The 19,383-nt window shown below is 43.5% G+C and overlaps 2 protein-coding genes across 2 annotated transcripts in view; one reads left to right on the forward strand and one right to left on the reverse strand.

Moving 5' to 3' along the window:
* RSF1 (remodeling and spacing factor 1) overlaps positions 1-6,076 on the reverse strand; it is a 58,747-nt gene extending 52,671 nt beyond the window's left edge. Inside the window, exon 1 of the mRNA XM_059819181.1 lies at positions 5,878-6,076. Coding sequence (XP_059675164.1) covers positions 5,878-6,076 — 199 coding nt within the window. The remainder of the gene's footprint in view (positions 1-5,877) is intronic.
* A 368-nt stretch (positions 6,077-6,444) lies between these two features.
* On the forward strand, positions 6,445-15,891 carry AAMDC (adipogenesis associated Mth938 domain containing). The gene is made up of 4 exons (XM_059823163.1): positions 6,445-6,475; positions 10,199-10,349; positions 14,337-14,432; positions 15,196-15,891. Exons 2-4 carry the CDS (start codon positions 10,215-10,217, stop codon positions 15,334-15,336), a joined length of 372 nt encoding a protein of 123 aa, XP_059679146.1. The 5' UTR covers positions 6,445-6,475; positions 10,199-10,214; the 3' UTR covers positions 15,337-15,891.
* The last annotated feature ends 3,492 nt before the right edge of the window (positions 15,892-19,383 follow it).

Raw genomic sequence — 19,383 nt, forward strand, 5'->3', positions numbered from 1 at the left:
AAGGGTGTGATAAGATATGAACACTCAGACCTGCAGAGCAGATGAAAAGTGTTACCTCTGAGTAGCTGATAAAGCTATATGGCAGAAGCAAGGTTGTAATATTGATATATCCACACACCTAATATGTTTAGTGAAGAAGCTTCAGCAATACATTATGTGTGAATAAACTCCGCATGTCCAGCATTACAGACACTACCAACATCCGACGTCAGAACTTGTTTGTTTACCTAAGAGGACACCACATGAATTAGTCTTTCTGCATTGAAACCAGTTAATAAATCTCAAGTACAGTATCAATTATTAAATTTTAAGTGAAATAGTGTTTGACAGTACTTCCGTATCACGTTTATCACCTAATTTTAATACTAACCAATCTACTGTGGATATTATATGTTACTGCAACATACCATGACTTTACCTAAAAGTCACATCAAGCGCCATAACTTTTGATCAACAGTACACAAACATGCTTGATATCAAACATTAAATACAAGAAAAATCAATCCCATTAACAGAACACTCTGCTTCACTACCCTCTTCATTAGGAACATACCTAATCTTGAGCTTGAAAGTCTGTCAAACTCCTTGTCACTAGGTATGGTTGGCTTTTGCTTGCTATATTAAACAGCTACAAAGGTTCAGGTATGTTTCTCCCCTACAGATACTCAACAGCAGTTTAAGTCAACATTAACTATTAATTTCTTCAGAGAATGGTAAGAACCCTTAAGCTTAATGCTTAAATGACAATAGAAAAACCTGACATAACCCACTGCAACAAATTACTTCAACATTGAAATTAATTTGAAAAGAGAAAAGATGTTAGGTGTCTAAAGATTTAGAAAAAATACAGCAGTTTGTAAAACCTAACTTACTGCTTTGAAGCACGGTAGCTCCAAAGACTACATATTTTTTCAGTTCTACGATGTAGTATCAGGTATTCTCTACTGAAAAAAAATTAAAGAAACTATAAACGGCTTGCACAGATTTTCCACAAGCTACCTGCCATTAACCTAGTTCTCATTATAAAGACAGAAAAGGGGAAGGGGAGAAAAGATTTACAAAGATGGACCTACTACCAGGCATCTGCATCTCATCGTGTCTTTCTTTACACCACCTAAAACCGAGCCAACATGTGACGAGTGTTTTTATTATCAAACTCCAAACAAACACAACACATTCATGCTGTAATTAAGCAACAAACTTCTAGGCTGGGTCAATCTGTCAGGGTCAGATTGTCAAGAGTCAAAGGAGATAAAGAAGCCTGAGCTGCACTGAGAATACAGAGGAGTGCCTCGGACTGGAAATCCACACACCAAAACACACTTGTTTTCAAGGCCACCTTTAGGCACAATCATTACTGGCAAGATTTTGATGCAAGTTTGCAATTTTGCTAAAAGAACATGCAAAGCACGCATACTTGTTACCATTTCACTCAAGAGCAAATCAAACCCCATACTGCTAAGAAAAGCCTGCAAAAATTGATGAGCTACCACAGCCTAACACACTTCCGAAGATGCCATTCACCTCCGGGAGAGGTTCTCCCATTCACACACTAGGGAACCTGGCAAACCAGCAAGCATTTTGCGTAGTCATGTGTAAAATTAGATCTGTTGTGCAAGCTAACATTCTACTAATATTTTCATTCACAAGAGACCAAGTGCTTAATTAACATTTATACCGATTCTCAAGCTATTTACCAACACAAAGGAGGTGGTGATTTGATATCATGGTTCCTTAAACACAGCCCCAAGTACAGATGCAGTTCTTGCTTCCCTCTATCCCATACATTTACTATTTAAATTTGCAACTGCTCTTCTGTTGCAAGTAAGACTCTTAGCAAAAAAGGCAGTGTATGTTTGTTAGAACAAGGAGAACAAGTCTTGGTTTCCTGTGATTTGTTCCAGTTTGCACTTTTGCCTTTGGAAGCAAGCAGAGGCAAAAGAAACACGGTACTGCAGCAGACTGTAGGATGATGTGCATTGTTACCTTAGTTTTTTACATTTAAAAGTACAGTAATATGGGGGTAATGACATCTCCCAGCCCTCAGAAGTTCCAGGTGAGATCATATATTGGGTTGCTTTTTAATAAATCCTACAAGAAACAATTTACTTTTTGAGGCATATCAGCTAGCAAATTTTGTGAGTTAACACTGCCACCACCTTGACAGATACTCAACTTTATTCTTTCCAAAGAAGTTTAAGATTGTCATGATTGCAACCCAAGTCACAACACTGTACATAAAGCAAGAATAACCATTCTCTCAAAGGGAAGATAATTATTCTTCACAAAATAAAATCTTCACCAGATAACCACAGGTCTCATTACTCTGTTTGAATAGTTGCAACATTCAAATGAACCACCAGCAGGAAAAGTTAAAACTGTTTTATTGTACAGACTTCCTAAGAAGCAGACTATTTCCACAGCTACCAGTTTATCCCACCATTCAATAGTGACTGGCGAGATCAACACCACACATTCTTATTTTCCCATTGAAGCATGATTTACATTACCGACCAAATCCCAAAGAACATTTTAAATTGGTTTGCGCATTTTAAGACAAGACCATACCTGCGTACACACAGTTAAAACATCTAACCCGCTACTAACAGAGGTTAATTTGATATCTAAACTAGTCAGACTACTACAGAAAACTGTTCATACACGACCACTGCTGTCATTACTATTTGTCTTGAAAATCTCATGTAGGAGAGGTAATATGGCAAAGTTCAAGTGCTGTCTGAGCATTAACAAAAATCTAAAATCCCTCTAAGAAATATTTGATAGCTTCCTCGCTGTCAACATCTGCTCGGCATCGCTGCAGCATCCCTTCCCGTAAGGGAAGGTTATACCTTGTTTCCTTAATAATGAACAAGCTCTTTGTTCTAATTATTAACAGGAAAGAAAGTATGACTGTTATACAACTACTGAACAACATTCGAACTTGAGCTCCTAGTTCTCCTTGAGGCTCCTAATATAAAGAAAATAACATCTACTGGCATGTTCCAAGAGTAAGTCTTCACACAAGACAATATAGGCCATGGGCTTTTTTTTTTTTATAAAAAACAAAAACAGAAAAACAACAACAAAACACCCCCATAACACTTCTGAACATCAAAACAGTGTTAAAGGTAATCAACAAAACCCCCAAACTATTGATTCCCTTCCTTGGTTGCAAAATGAATATGGAGAGCAGTTCCAAACAGCCGTTACATGACAGTTGAGATTTAAAACTTAGTCCAGATTCTAAGAAGTTCAGAAAAAAAACACTTTGAGGTTTTCTAGCTATCTGCTGAGATTTTGTTATGTATTACTGTCAAAGCAAATCCACCGTCAAGCAATGCTGTTATCAACAGTGAAACGTACTGTATATAACTGAAATCAAAATCCCTTTTGCTATCCAAGGAAAACTACATACAGTTGGTAAATAACAGATGTTCAGAAAGAAAAGGACCACTTCAGTTTACAATCAATGTTTAGCAATTTTATGACTTGTACCCTTAAAAACACCACTTTGGGGACTAACTGAAGTAAAAAAATCACATAGAGAAATCTAGTCACTGCAACTGTTTTTCCAAAAGCATGAAATACACCAGGTAACAGCTACCGGCACCACAAACCAAGCCCAATGAGCTGGTTCTATCAAAGGAAAAGAAAATCCCTGTCACACAAGTTATCACACAGAGCGTCAAGAACCACCCAAGTTTGGCTTTCACACCTCCACACTTTCTTTCTTAGAGATGAGAAAATGCAAGCAAATACATCATCTACACCAGACACAAGCAAAAAACCCAAGTAATTTAGAGATTACATTTTCAGAAGCTAAAACTGCTCCCATTGGGGGGGGGGGCTGTTCTAAAGCAGTGAGAATAACCTGCCCTCTGCCAAACAGGAAGGGCAATATAGAGAAAAAGTTTAAAAATTTGGCAAATATCAAATCAACCCATAACGCAAACTCCATACTGCAAGTTACTCAAAAGCTTTTTAGAAAAGGGTTATGCAGTAATCATTGTCTTAATGATACCCCCCCATCATGCAATTAAAAAAAAAAATTCCTGATGAATTTATCAAATGCATATACTTAAAACACAGGTCACCAACTCATCCTTTCATTTTAATTTATTCTGCAGTTCACACAAGAAAATTCTCTTACACACCCACTTATGTTGTGTCACCCAGTAAAAGCGTTACTTTTCTTTACAGACATCACTTTAAAAGGAGTGTTTTCATTAAAAATTCAAACTTTTAAGTGTGTTGGTGGTTTTTATGAATAAGTTTTGCAACAGTTTAACAAAACAATGCTTTTTCTAATGAGTCGTTTATATAACATAAGAGGTATAGGAGCGCTGGGGAACTGTATATAAATACCTATTTTCATGACCGTTAATCCTGTTTTTAGAAGTTCGTGGATCTCACAATCTTTTTCATACCGATTAGGCGCCGGACAACATGAGAAGACAGTACATTAATCTTCTTATATTTCAGCAGTGGCTGTTGTGAACTCACAGACAGGACATCTGCACTTTGCATAAAGCAACCTCCTTTATATGAGGAAGTACCTACACGCCGATTTAATCACACACACACACCCCGCTGCACACAAGGTGGGTTTGGTGGGGAGGGAGGTGAGAGCGAGTGCATTTTGGAGGAAAAGCAGGGGTTGTTAGACCAAAAGCAGCCCCTGAGCTGGTCTTCTCCAGCAGCAGGAAGTTTCTATGGGGCCTTGCCGAGCATGCGCTGTGAGCTCCACCGTCTCCCTATGTGGCAAGAGTGCAGAGGCAACAACCAAACCAATAATAGAGACAAGAGACCAAAAGCAACAAGCACCTTCCCCTCTATATTCCTACCGCCGCCTCCACACAGCCCTCCCCAGGCTGCTCTCTTGGCCCGGGCCCTCCCACATCCATTGCACGGAGCAGGAATTAGAGAGTCTGGCAACCAAATCTGCTACTGGAGAGAGAGGAGAGGAGGAGCAGCTTGAAAGAAAACAGTGGAGTGCATAACCCATCCCTCCAGCTCGCACAGCTCAGGTGGTGGTGGAGAAGGAGCAAGCAGCGAGCTTACCCCCCCCCCCCCGCCCCCGAACTACAAGAGGGGACGAGGGGGAGGAGAAGAGAGGGATGGAGATGGCACACAATGGCTGTCTGTGTTTGTGGGGAGGAGATGGCCTACAACAGCAGCCGTGGGTAGGGCTCAGGGCTTCTCTGTGCCCCCCCCGCCATTCCTCACCCCACATACACAGAGAGGAAAGGAGAGGGGGTGAAAGAGGATCAGGACGTTGCCTTGTGTGTGTGTCCCCTTCTTGTTTCAGGGGAGAAGTAAGAACGAACAGATACATGGGGGGTTTGGAGGGGGGGGGGCAGCGAAGCGACCCCCAAGCTAGGGGGAAGGGGAGGAGGTGGAAGAGACTCTCTGCCAGCGCCAGGCTGAATAAAAATAGTTATTTTAGCTTATCCTCCTTTCTGCAGGAGTCCCACCCGCACAGAGCTCGGGAGCAAACCCAGAGAAACAGGGCGGGGGGGTGTGTGGGGGGGTGTCACAGCCGGCACTGAGGGGGGACGGACGGGAGAGAGAGGGAGGAGGTCCCCCACCTCCTTCCCGTGCTCCACCGTGGGGGGAGGCAGCTCCCCCCCACACACACACAAACAGCTGCTCCCCCTAAAAAAAGAAGGGCCGCGCTGAGGGGGGAGAGGGCTCCCCTCCCCCCGGAGCGCCGCTCCGGGAATCCCAGGCCCCTCCTCTCCCTCAGCGCGCTCCACCCCCGGGGCCGGGAGGAGGCGGGGGGGGAATAGCCCCGGCCCCCCCTCCAACCCCGCACCGCGGCCCCCTTCAGCCAGCCAGAGGGGGAAAGGCGGGGGGGGAGGTATCCGGGCCGCTCACCCTGGTCTCCGGGCTCCTGCGGCGGCTGCAGGACGCGCTCCAGCTCGGGGAAGGGCAGCTCGGGCAGGTCCAGCAAGGTCCCGTAGCGCTCGAGGAAGGAGCAGACGACGGCGAAGTTAGGCCACGAGCCCGGGCAGCACGGGCCTGCCGGAGGAGGGGGAGGCGGAGATGGAGCCGGAGGAGCCGCCGCCGCCGCCATCTTGGACCTGAGGATGGAGAAGGAGCTGGGGGGGGGGGAGGGGGCGGGGGGAGGGAGGGGGCGCTGCCGAGCCGCGCCGCCACTATCCCACAATGCAACGGCGGGACGGGGAGAGGAGGGGAGGGGGCCGGCGGCTAGAGCGGCGCAAGGCGACACCCCCCCGCCTCGTGCGGCCAGGGGAATGAAAACAAGGCGGAGCGGCGGTTGAGCGGGGCGGGGTAATCTGTGACGGGGCGGGGATAGGCCGCCGGTCTGACCAATCGGAGCGGGAGGAGGGGCGGGGACGGCAGGTAGCGCTGGCCAATGAGAGGCAGCGGGCGTTCCCTTCCCCCGCCCCCCCGCCCCCGCCGTGGATAGGTGGAGGTTGCGCCCGGCGGGGCAGGGGTCGTGCGCGTGGCGGTGAGTGCCGGCGCGTAACGGATCCCCTCAGCGTGAGGGGAGGCGGCGGGAAGCGGGGGGAGGACGGCTCAGGGCGGCTCCTCTCCCGGCCCCGCGGACGGGGAGGCGCTCTGTGGAGCCGGCCGCTTCCCTCCCGCCGGGGGAGAGAGGCGTGAGGCGGCGGGGCCTTGGGGCGCCTCGCGCAAGGCCTTGTTTCGCGGGGGGGGGGGGGCGGTTCAAGAGCTGTGCCGCCCGCGCCCGGGCTCCTGCCGCCCGCTGCGTGCTCGCGGTTGTACCCCCCTCCGCGATGCTTCTCTCGGTTCTCTCTCCTTTCCTCCTTCCTTCCCCCCCGCCTTGTTTTTAAAATGCTGTTCCTCTCCCTCACCTCTTACAAGCCCCCCGCCTTCCGTGACCTCCCTCAGTAACTCGCCTTCCTCAGCTCCCCGGCAAAATTAGATTACCGACTTTCTGAAGAATGTTTTCCTAGTTCTTAAATTTGACATCTGCCCTCTCCCTGCCCGGTTCATTTAAGCTTAGCGTGTCCTTTCCACTTGCCTTCCTGCTGGCAGTTTTTAAATCCTGGGTTGCTTTTCTCGTTGCTGTATCACTTCTGAAATCGCATCGGCTGTGGGGAAGTTGCCCACCTTCGCCTGTTGACCCTGCTCCCAGGCAGCGCCGGGGAACTACCGTGTCTTTTGATACCTTACAGTTCTGCCTGAAACTTGACATACACCAATTTACTCTTTCGCTTTTATCCTCTCTGATCTCAGGTTGCGCCTTGGATTTTATGAAACATTCTTTCCTTCTGCAGTCTCTCAATAAAATATTCTCTGGTGCACTGCTCTAGTTCCCCTTTTTTTATTCTATTTGTTGCTGGTGGGTGCTACTCTGAAACAACATTTACCTTCACAGAAGACAGGTGTGCTGGCAATTTTAAAACCCACCTGCTTGCCGGACTGCACTTCAATCTCAAGTTTCTTCCATTTCATTCTCAGCTATTTTTCTCTTCTGCCATCCTTATCCACTGCTTCATTTCTCTCTTTCAGTATTATCTCCTTGCATAAACTTGTATTTTGCCTCCTTTTAAGCTCTTCTGCTTCCTTTATTTCCTGTGCTTTTAATCCCTCATAACTTTGCTTATAGATTCCTGAACCATTTCTCCTCCCTTTCTCTTTGTGTTTGGAGTACTGACTGCAATTTACAGAAATTCCTATTTTAGGTTATACTTGTAAGTCATGTAGTTCATGGTCTCTTTTGCTCTTCAGTGGTACTGTATATTTTGGTACTGTACATTTGTCATAGGGAATAATTAAAAAAAAAATCATTTGTTGGGGAAATATTTTCCTACTCCTTGCTGATTGGTGACTGGACCATGCCTTGCACCAAGAATGTCCAAAGTTCCTGTTGAAAAGTTCATTCTTACTCCAATTTAAGATACCCTCATTAATTCAAATAACCTGACCTTACTGATATTCTCTGGCAGTACTATGGGAAACAGTTTCAGATTACAAATTTTTATTGATGGCTTTTAAGTTTTGGGGTTTTTTTGTTTCTGCTGTTTACTTATTTTTGTGCTGTTTGGAAGAGATAGTATGGAACCCTTGCTCTCCCATTTCCAGTTTGCGTCTGTTTGCTTGCACAGCCCCAGCCTTGTAATACGATTTGGTTTGGAAAAATCTGATATTCCTAATTATTTTGTTGTTCATTCACCTCCGTCTAACCTCCAGGTCTAATTCTGCCATTACGTCTCAAAACTAGCACAGGCAAAAATTATTTTCATTCTTCAGAGCCATGTTCTGGGTGGTTTATTCAGCCTTTACTCTTGGTGGATGGGTGATCTCATTCTGTTGGGACTACTGCTGGTTATTGCTTCTGCTATAATCTCCCTTCAAGACGATTTTTTGGAAAAATAGTCTTACAGACCTTTGTTTGAATCCATTGCATTGTGGATATGTAATGAGATAATCTAGAATATATGAATCCAGGCAAGTTTCGCTCCCCTGTAGCTGCTTGCCTGGCTTCTTGTGCCACTAACTTCACAAAGGAGCAAGAAAGAAAAGAATCGCCCTGCTGTTCTGTGGAAGAAGCACCTCTGGCAGGCTCAGTCCTGTGCCGAATCCAAAGTAACGTGTTTTTTACTTCATGTGACGTTTGAAGCGGGATACTCAGATCCGCTCCTGGCAACCTGAGAAGAGCATGTCCTGTCTGGCTGTGCTGGGGTTTGCTGTAGCACGTGCAAGACAGGAAGGAAGGCTTCCGGGGGGACTGGAAGCCTGGTAATCCAAGGATTTCTCTGTTGAGGGCTCTTTCCTTCATCTCTGCCACCAGGGTTCCTATGACTGATTTTTATTTTTTTTCCCCCCCCCCTGGTGAGTTTGAACAATTAAAAAGTAAAGGATGAGAAACAGCATCTCTGGAAGGATCTGCCGCTGAGGTTTTCTAGATGAGCCAGGAGCAGAGCTCTTTTTACTGCAGAAACAACCAGTTTTCTTCACAACGCGGGTTTCAGACCATCTTCCTTCTCAGCTGGAAGGGCAGAAAGGTGACTCTACCCTTGAGACGCATCAGTTGACTGCCATGCTAGTCTAACGTGTTTCCAGGGCATCGCTGTGTGATTCCTCTCTTGCCGTCTACTGCCAGAATCACACCAGCGATCAGATTGCAGTAACGTGAAGGACTGTGAAGAGGTCATACGCTTTCACGGTGCGGTGAGGCGGTAACTTTCTGAGGCAGAGTCCCTGGCCTACTGATGCCCAGCTGTGATTGTGATAGCAGATCTAAAAATTACTGCGGTTAATACCAAAAAGCGGTTGGTCTATAGCAGCGCTGATAAGGCCTCAGCTGGAGCACTCTGTCTACTTTCAGGCAACAGGCATCAAAGAAAGATGCATGCCGATTGTTGGCTGCCACGGAGAAAAAAGATAAAATAAGCAGAGATTTAGAAAACACAACTGAAGGGAAGTGAAGTTTTATTTAATCTAAAAGAAGGGAAAAAAAGACTAAGAGTTAAGTCCTCAGGAAAACAAAAGATGGTGGAAAAGACAGAGATTAAGCTGTTCTCCTTGTCCACAACAGAAAGGAATAGGAATAATGCGTTTAAGCTGCAACAATGAAGATTGAGGTCAAACATTAAAAAAGATATTATTTGGGTGTTTAACTGTCCTGAGACATTACATGGGGACACGTGGCCTCTGTCAGGAGTGGCTGGGGAAAGAAGGCTTGACCCCTTTAGGTCTCTGAAAGTCTTGTTTGCTGTAGCAATATGGCAATGCCATTGTTTTGTTTGTGGCTTTTCTATTGTCTTGGTTGGTTTGGGGGTTTTTTTAACCTCATTTACTGTTTTAAATTAATAAAGCGGCCAAAGAAACGGTGTATGTATCAGATATTTTAGGAAATTATTATCATCTTCATTGTACATTTTAGGGAGAAGATTAAAACCCAAATGTGAGAGGGTATTCTGGGACCTGATCCGTGTTGGTAGTTTTAAAAGTTGAGCACCCAATACTTGTTCAGATTTAGCATGTAAAATGATTTGCCCCAAATCCTGCACAAAATCCCCGAGAGGACTGGTAATTCAACAAATCTGCTCATCCTCAGTTCAATTCTGTTGTCACAAAATCACGTGGATAAAGGCTGCAATAGCGTTTCCTTCCTAGCTCCTTGGGGCAAGGACAGAATTTTCTGTTTTTATTAATGTGCTGCATATGTTACCCTGATGTTATGTATTAAATATCCTTTTTCCAGACTTTGCTTCAACTTTATGATGTCTTCCCCTGAAATTGCTTCCCTTTCTTGGGGTCAGATGAAGGTGAAAGGCTGCTCTACAACATACAAGGACTGCAAAGTATGGCCGGGAGGAAGCCGAACCTGGGATTGGCGAGAAACTGGGACTAATGTAAGTTTGCTGTTTACTATCCATCCTGCATTTTAAACGAGACTCTGAGAATGGTCCAGAGAACAGCTGTTAAAGTTCCAGCTAGAAATTCAGCAAGCTGCCTTTTGCTTTCACCTAACTGTTAGACTTTTCCTGGGAAGAACTAAGGGTATGTTTAGGAAGTGACTGTGCAGAGAGGTGACAGGACTGCAGATACTCAACGTCCTACGGGTGACAGGTTGCAGCAACTGTTGCCACCAGTCCTCACAGCTGCCCTGGCCAGACCACTATCGCACACCTTAGACCTCTCAAACAGCATTCTGCGTTTGATTAAGAGTGCAATTGTCGTAAGATGCTGGTAACAACCTTTTTTCAGACTGTGTAGACAGAAGCTGACTTGAGCCAGATAGGAAAAAAACTTGTGAGACGTTAAATCGGCAGTAACTGACCTTATGTGCTTGGAAGACAACAATGCATGTGGTTTAGTTTATAGCCTTTTCCTTGGGGTCCCTTGTGCTTATTTCAGAGGAGAAATATGCAGATACATTGTCATACGTGCTAGTTTCTCTGTGAAGAGCTCACAGTCTGGCTAACCACACAATGACTTCTCTTGGTAGCCATATACTAAGTACTTGCCCTCACAATTTTTAAACTTTATATGCTATCAGAATTGTATAAAAGTACATGGAATAGTATTGATGTTTCAGATTTAGAAGCAGCATAACGTCTATTGCATTAAGAACTCGATGATAATTCTCCCCATATTAGGGCCTGCACTAGGATAGCTGTATTGACTAGAAAAAAAAAATAATCTACACTTCCTAAGCAAAAGTTAAAGCACAAAAGAACTACATCTCGGTCAGGTCTTAGACCCAGCACCTGCAGCTGTATCTGCGCAGAGGATACAGCTCTGTTGAATTCATTTTGACACAACTGAAGGGCAGAACCTTTTGTTTTGGAACTTCATCTGTTATCTTTGGGGGAACAGAATTTTTTTAAGCTGTCAGAGATCAGTTTATACAGAGTATATAGCGCCAAGAGAAAGGTAGTGCTGTCATGCAAAGATACCTGTACCTTGCCGAGAGAAAGATAGCTGTGTATGTAACCTGTTTAAAAATATTTTGTTTATGGCCTCATTATGAAAAATGAAGTTTTCACCAGCTGTTCGGAGGGGTGAGTTTGCGTGGTGTGGGATGTCATTTTTTGTTTGATTGACAATATTGTTTTCCTGGTTTATGTGCACATATGACCAGAGAAGCAGAACAGATGTGGTAGCTGAAAAGTTCCCAACTAGTTCCCAGCTCAATCCCATTTTGATTTTCATTCCAGCCACTTGAAAACTTTGGTTTTAACCACCTACTAGCATTTAGGAGGCCGTGCTTTCCTTTTGAAGTTTCTAACAAGGGATGTCTTCGGGTGACAGATAAAAGCTTTAAGTCCATAAAAGTCCTTAGAGGAGTCCTGCAACTGAAACAAGAAAAACGAGTCTATGTTAAATGAAAATCAGAGGAGAAAAAAAGAAGTTGTGTTATTTGGAGAGGCAGGTTTTCTGGCATCCTTTTTATATCATCAGGAAGTAAAAAATACCTATTTAGGTTTTGCCTTATATAGGTCGTTTGTAAAGCTCCTGCTTTAGGTCAGTTCTATCCCCCCTGCAGCTATGAGGAATTAGGTGATTTGGTTTAAAATTGAATAGCAAGCAATGTGAGAAGAGAGCTAAGCTTTCCTAGACTGCATCTCCAACTCTAGAAGAACTATAAAAAAGTTAATCTGATCAGCAGTGGAAATAGTAGGATTCACCAGATGCATTTTTTTGCGCGTTTCCTCCTGATAGACTGCATTGTGCCTACTTTCTTTGGGCGTGTTTTTTCCTGGGGGTAGGTGGAGCTGAATTTTGGGGAACAAGCAGTGCTGGTCATGTCCTGCACTCTAGTTGGAAACAAATTGCCTCCTTTCTTTCTCTGCTATCAGCCTGCTGTATAGTACGTAATTCTTTCATCGGGAAAATCGTATAACTGGCTCTGCAAGGTTCTGTAACTAAGCACTAATAGTTCTTACAGCCTTAACCCTTGGGGATGAAAGGCAGCCTCCCTGACTGGCTGCATTGCAGTGCCATCTGCTAATGGGAGAAAAGAGGTAGGAATCCTGAAAGGAAGGCCAGAGAACAAAACAGGCAAGAAATTCTGCTGCCCTTTCTCTTTCCAGTTGTCAAATCAGCAACGGTACAGTTACTCCATCGTGTTACGTGTTTCCTGTAATGACACTAGTTTGCCACAAAACATGTGGAAGCCCCGAGATCAGACTGTCTTGTGTAACCAAAGAAAATCCTTTTGTTCCATGGCTTTAATGTCTCAGGAGTACTTATCATATGACAGCAAACCTTCCCCAGCAATCTAATTATCCTAATTGCAGTAAACCATACCAGTTCTTTTTGTCTAAGTTTTGAGTCTACTTTAAAACGCCCAAAGGAAGAGCATTACCTGTTCTGTCATAAAGATGTACCTGCAATGATTTGGTCTGAGAAAGCTCTGCGTATTGAAGTGACCTCTGCGTTCTAGGTGTGGATATCAGAAGTAAATGGACTAAGGGGAACACAACTTGGAGAAACACAAGGGTGAACCATCTCTGTTGCGGAAATTCCAGATACCAGCCAGGCTAAAGACTTTCTGGTGGGATAAGTTTAATCCACTCATTGGAAGTGGTGCTGTACGGTGGAAGGTTTCCCTCACTGCAACTTCACCTCATGTGTTCATTTCAGCTTGAAAAGTCTTGCTTGCTCTGTTCTGCAAGCTGAGGCATTGACGGGGCTGACAGGAGAACTGCAACACCTTGTGAGAGGCTGCAGCATCAGCTGCTGACGACTTGGGCAGGGGAAAAAAAATAGCAGAGCACCCAAGGCCATCAAAGGGAAAAGCTCACTAAGGAATGGAACAACAGAAGCCAATTGTTAAGCTGGTGCTTTGACCTTAATTCATTGGAAGAATGTAGTATTTTCGGGAAGTATAGGGGAATAAAGATGCATAGGCATCTCCATAAAAATAATATTGTCCAGGAGTCCACCATGGTGTTGCCTGCTTCAAGTGAGAAACTCATCTCAGTCCTCTAAAAGAACTTAAGAATCCTACCAAAAAAAAAAAAAAAAAGGGGGCGGGGGGAATAGTTTTTATGGTTTTAAAAAAATGCACACCAAAGAGGGGCCAAATTCTAAACACGGGTTGTACAGATCTTACTCTTGGCCATATAGAGGTACATAGAAATTGAATCCAGGCAGAGAGTTAGTGTGTCATAATAATGTTTTATTTTAATGTTACAGGTGTATTTGTGGATTCATATGTTTAAAGCGTACTGGTAGTAAATGGGTGTACTTCTTTAAAAACTCAATCAACATGCTGTTAAAGCTCTTTTTTTTTCTTTGAGGAGTTTGCTTTCAAATATTCCTTTCTCAAAATTAAGAATAGTGCAGAAATTGAAACTGTTAACTGAAATGAAGGTAACCAATATGTTTCAGTCCTCTTTGGTAAATGAGATGTGCAAAGTAAACAAGAAAAGAATTCAATCATTTTAATTATTTGAGGAGCTTTTTGTAATTAAAGTGAGTAAACTTTGGCTTGCCACAATCTTTATTACAAAATGTTTTTTTTTAATTTGAAAACAAATGGCAATATGTTGCAATTTATTGATTTCACTATAATTTTTAATCTTTATAAAATGCTAGTTGTTAGACATAAATGTTTTAGAAATGTGTAATGCATCTTTTTAACTGTTTAATAAAGAATGATAATATTGCCATCAATTGATTAACTATCGTCCTTCACCTGCATATAAAATACCTTTTTTAATTACCAATGATGTTTTCTACTCTGTGTGTGCAGAAAAGAGGGTTGTGTTACATTTTGGTACTGCTAATTTACCCTGCTGCTCTGTGGATGGTTTCAAAGCATACTGACGAAGCTTTCCTGGTTGGTGCTGTCAGTACACAGACTATTATTTTCTTCTTCTGACACTTAGCATTCTCCAGGAGTGCAGCCAGCTGACCTTGAAGAAGTTGTCAAGAAGGGTGTTAAAACTGTGGTGATTGGTCGTGGCATGAGCGAGGCTTTGCAGGTAAGTTTTTGTTCCGTGATAAACAAAAACTAGAACTGTTTGTTTTCCCTCTCCCTCCGATTAGGGGAGGGGCTAAAAAAAATCGATGCTGCTTTACTAAGAGGGGAAAAAAGATCAGGATGCTGAATTAGCACGGCTGAGCTCCTGCCAGGAGTCCCTCTCTTCCTAAAGGAAACATCATTTGAGCTCCTCTGTGTTAGCGTCACTGTCAGGCGGTAAACAGGTTTACGTTCTGCTACAGGAGCAATTGAAACAAGGAGAATTTTTTACAGTGTCATTAGTCCCCCCCCTTTTAGAATAGGTTATGAACTACCTCTCTAGCCTGCTGTAAATACTTTGATAATTAGGCATTTTTGTTACTGTTGTTGGCAGAGTGTCATTTCAGCAGATAAACTAGCTACAGAAAGCTCAGAAGTGCTGAGCTTCACTTCATGAGGAACAACTCTTTAGCTTTTTGGTGAGGTAACACCTTATTGAGATTAATTACCTTTAGCTCCAGTTCTATTTATTTTTGTAAGAAAGGGCTGCATTTTAAACCTTGTTAAGGAGAGATGGGAGGTGTGTATATACAAGTTGTTTTGTTGAAGAGAAAAAAATGATATCAATCTTAGAAATATCTGAGCTTATTATCAGATTGGCTGCTATCAATTACTTAAGTGCATGTACTAACAAATGCCATCAGTGCCTGATTTTCTCCAAGCGTTATGGTGTGGAGGGAAAACACTCTAATTCTTGCTCTTCCCATTTCCTTTTCTCTACCGAGGTTCCACCATCTACTGTGGACTATCTGAAGAAAAACGGGATCGATGTGTTGGTCTTGCAAACAGAGAAGGCTGTGGAAGAGTACAATGCCCTGGCTGCTCAGGGTGTCAAAGTGGGGGGAGTTTTCCATTCAACCTGCTGAAGCGTTGCAGCTCATTCTGCCTTCCTTGTCCGCAGCCAAACCATGGACACACCTCTCCGCTGAATCAAGTTACAGTCAGAGGGTGGACTTATGTGCCAAGGCATTTGTGCACTGACAATCTAAAATGCAAGGACAGTTTTAGTTCAGGATTTAAACAAATTGAGTGCTCACAAAAGGGGGCTGTTAATGAAATCATTTAATTACAAACCATTTCCATATGTTCTTGAGATTGACCTAATCTTCCGCTGAAGACTGTCCATATTCTGGTTACTTAACTTTTCACCTGTTGGCTAAATTAAGATTTTAGTTTTGAATACTTTTTATTAGGAAGTGGCCTGAAATTATATTATCGCCTGTTGGAATGAAGCCATAAGACAGCTGATGAGTACAATCAAGTGGTAGAAACAAGGCAGTGGAAAAGAAGCACTTTACCACTACTGTATAAATAAGTTAAAAATAAAATAAATTAAAAAGCGAACCCAGAACATACAACTTTGCCTCCTGCTGGCGACTTCAGTCAGGATATTGGCTATGCAGACCTGTTTGTGATGATTCAAGAACATCATACAATTTAGCACTTTTAAATTTTACATTGAACCTGGAAAAAGGAAAAAAAATGTCTACAGGGAATAAACATAAAATCTGGGCCTTAAAGAATTTTCCTGTGAATTGTGAGGATTGAGTTGTTCAATATATATATATTCAAAAGTTCCTACGTGCTTAAAACCATCAGAAAGATTTGTCACAAAACTACAGTTTGCAATGTAAAATGTTGATCTTTAGGAAATTGGTCTACGTTGCTGCTAGCAAGGTGCTGCTAGCAAGCTGGGGATGGATGGGAGAATTCTTACTGGTCATTGTCATCTGATGGTTTAAACGTTGTGCCAACAAGCATATTATTACACTGAAAACTTACTTAAGAAGTTCTCTTAGTTGCCGTTCTTGGTGGGCTTCTATTAATATTAGCAGTTACAAGTTACCTACTTAGATTCCGCTCCCCCCCCCCCCCCCCCCCCACCGGGCTCACTAATTCTTGACCTGTGCATATTAAGTCTGTGTCTATTAATGAAAGTACAGAGATGCCACTAGAGAAGCCCTGAGGCACTCGGAGCTATCCGAGTAGTAGCAGAGAGGCTTAGATTGGTATGAGAGCACGACTTTCCCAAGACCCGAGAATAACCCTTCAGAAAATACTGTGTTCTTTTTCTGTTTATTATTTGCTCTAGTAACAGTTTAAAACCTTGTATCTGATAAAATACAACCTGGCATAAAAGCAAAGGGAAAGTGAGTGCTTGAAAGTTTTATCTTGCAATCTCCTAATCACAGCAATATTTTCTATTAGTGTAGCGATATTTGAGGCAACATTTTATCTAAACCAGCAAGAACTGCCTTTCCAGCTGCATCTGTGTTCTCTGACACAGCAGCCAGTATAATACTCGTCAGAACTGCTATGACATTGTTCTGAATAACTTCCATGGCGTGAAGCAGAAGATGAACTACTGACCCAGAAGACTGTCGTCATCCCAAGAGAATGCCAGCAGAACCAGTTCCTACCCATCCACAGAGCACGAAGACTTTTTGCATTAAAGAGTTGTTATCTTGTGGCAGAGGTGGTTTGACTCTTGATCACAGTCAGGTATTTGTGTTATTTCATGAGCTTTCGGGCCTTAAGGCAGCCTTAAATAGGAAGAGGCTTTGTAAGGCTTTTACTGAGAGGACAATTTCCAGTTTCTTAAGTGTTAGGAAAAGTTGAGCACCTTATCTTTCACCTCCAGGTGTTTTTTTTAATTTTTTTTGTATTTTCATATTAATGTAGCATAATAATGATGAAGCCACATTCAACAAAACTGCTCAGCCCAGGTCCCACATTTGAGAAAAATACTGTGGGCTCCTCACACTGCTGCTACATGTTTTGTCCTCCCAAAAAGCATGAAAGGAGCACGGCCTGTTTAGCATTGCCAGGTGACTTTTACAGGTGCACCCTACCCGGCTTTGTGCTGCAGCCTCTTAATTGTTCCTTTCATTTGGCAACCGGTAGGATACAGAAGATTCCACTTCTAAAACGGGGAGCTGCAGTGGGCAAAGAAAGGGATTTCCCTTTTTAAAGGTAAACTGCTAAGTTTTGCTACCATCAGTACAAAATTGAGATAATCTGCTGCAAGTCTTTTCTATCTGTATCTTCTGTTACTGCTCTCGTCGCAGCTTCCTGAGGCAGCTTTGGCAGTTCCCACAAAAGCGTCTGGTCCACTTGGGCTGCTCCGGTCACTGAAAGCCCCATTTCCTTCTTGGTGCCTGAAATTGCTTTGCTACGTGGTGGAAACAGCTGGGACCGATTCATCAAAAAATTCAACCAGAGCTTAATACAGTATCATTATTAAATTGCTGATTTCAGCTAGAGCCATAAATGATTTGTTAAAATTACGGGCTCATCGCCCAAATGATGGGAATGCGCTTTTAGAGGGCAGGATTTCGCACATACACCACTTCTCTGCCTCCAACCAGGAAAACGATCTCCCAGTAGGCAGTGAACTCCCATCCTGACGCTCTCATTAAAGCAGAGCGGCGGCTGGGCTGGGTGCCAGGAAGATTCCACCCCAGCTGCTCCGCTGCAGAGCCGGTCGGTCCCTGGCCCTTCTTATCTTTGTGAAGCAGCACGCGCGAGCTGGCAGCCAGGAGAAACAGGCCGTAAAAAGGCTCACAGACAGCAAATGCAACACAACTGGCGTTTTTAAGGGCCATCAGGCAGTATTTGTGCAAAGCCTAGCATCTATGAGCCTTCAGACTTCATTTTGAAGTCCCACTACTGCTGCATTAGCAAACTGTGAAGGAAAAAGACAGCCTGCTCCCCCTTTCCTACTAAGAATAAACTGGAAGTTGCAAGTGAAATAAGATGAAAGTAGCAATTTTATTGCTGACTTGGTCAAAAGATTTGAGAGCTCAGACAAGCAAGACGGGAATCCAGAGGAAACCCATGGCTGTGAGCTGGAACCCAAGATGATGTCATATGGTCCTGATTTAAATGCACGCCCTGTTCTTTCGTCTTCCCAAGAACTTGCTTCGTATTTTTTGCAGAGTGTACCCGCCCACTTAGTTTTTCTGTACTTTTTAAAATAAGACACGTGAAAGCCACACCAGGTTTGAGTTTGTAGCTCATAAGCTTCAACGTTGTTCCAAGTACACTTATGCATTGGTTCGCGTTCCTGACTTGATAATTGCATTATTTACTTGCAAAGTTCTAAGAATTGGCCTAATGAATTTCAATGGACTTCAGCAATCCGATTATGCATTTCCCATTAAAAGCATTCAGAGCTAGGCTGCCCCCACGCACAGATGCTGTGTATAATTACATGAATAATTACATGTATCTGAAAAGTTAACGGTAAATAGGACAACACATTTTCAAACCACTAAATCACACCCCTTTCCTGAGAGTTCAGCCTTTTCCTCTCTTTGCCAGATTCCTGACTCTCTTCCCTTACACCTAACTAGGAGGTAAAATGAGGAGGTGAGGGGTGTTTGAACGTGGTTAGTTTTCAGCAAATTATTTGCCCTTGCTTCTAGATTGCTCACTCTCCCTGTGGCTGCAGCTCTGTACTGGCACCATATTCCTACACTTGCAAACAGCTGAGAGAACAGCAACTCCCGCTACTTGGACGACTGTGATCTGAAGGCCTCTGTTCCCTCTTCAAGAGATGAAAGATGGTGGAAGAAATTCTTCACTATGAAGGTGGTGAGGCCCTGGAACAGGTTGCCCAGAGAAGTTGTGGATGCCCCAACCCTGGAAGTGTTCAAGGCCAGGCTGGACGGGGCTTTGAGCAACCTGGTCTGGCGGAAGATGTCCCTGCCCGTGGCAGGGGGGTTGGAACTAGATGACCTTTGAAGGCCTCTTCCAACCCAAACCGCTTCACGATTCTATGTTTATTAGTCTGCTTATCCACACAGCAGGGAAAGCAAAGGTCGGTTTGAATCTTGGAAAGAGTACGGTATGAAGGAAACAGCACTTGACACTGAATTTTAAGATCATCAGAGTTACAGAACACTTTTTTT

The sequence above is a fragment of the Gavia stellata genome, chromosome 1 (assembly GCF_030936135.1).
Source record: "Gavia stellata isolate bGavSte3 chromosome 1, bGavSte3.hap2, whole genome shotgun sequence".
In the NCBI taxonomy this organism is placed as follows: domain Eukaryota; kingdom Metazoa; phylum Chordata; class Aves; order Gaviiformes; family Gaviidae; genus Gavia; species Gavia stellata.

What these genes read in the sequence shown, in the direction of transcription:
- AAMDC (XM_059823163.1), top strand. Translation starts at nt 10,215, where the DNA reads ATGATGTCTTCCCCTGAAATTGCTTCCCTTTCTTGGGGTCAGATGAAG. An exon ending in GGCGAGAAACTGGGACTAAT is followed by an intron (nt 10,350 to 14,336) that starts GTAAGTTTGCTG and finishes TCTGACACTTAG; the next exon opens with CATTCTCCAGGAGTGCAGCC. An exon ending in GCATGAGCGAGGCTTTGCAG is followed by an intron (nt 14,433 to 15,195) that starts GTAAGTTTTTGT and finishes TTCTCTACCGAG; the next exon opens with GTTCCACCATCTACTGTGGA.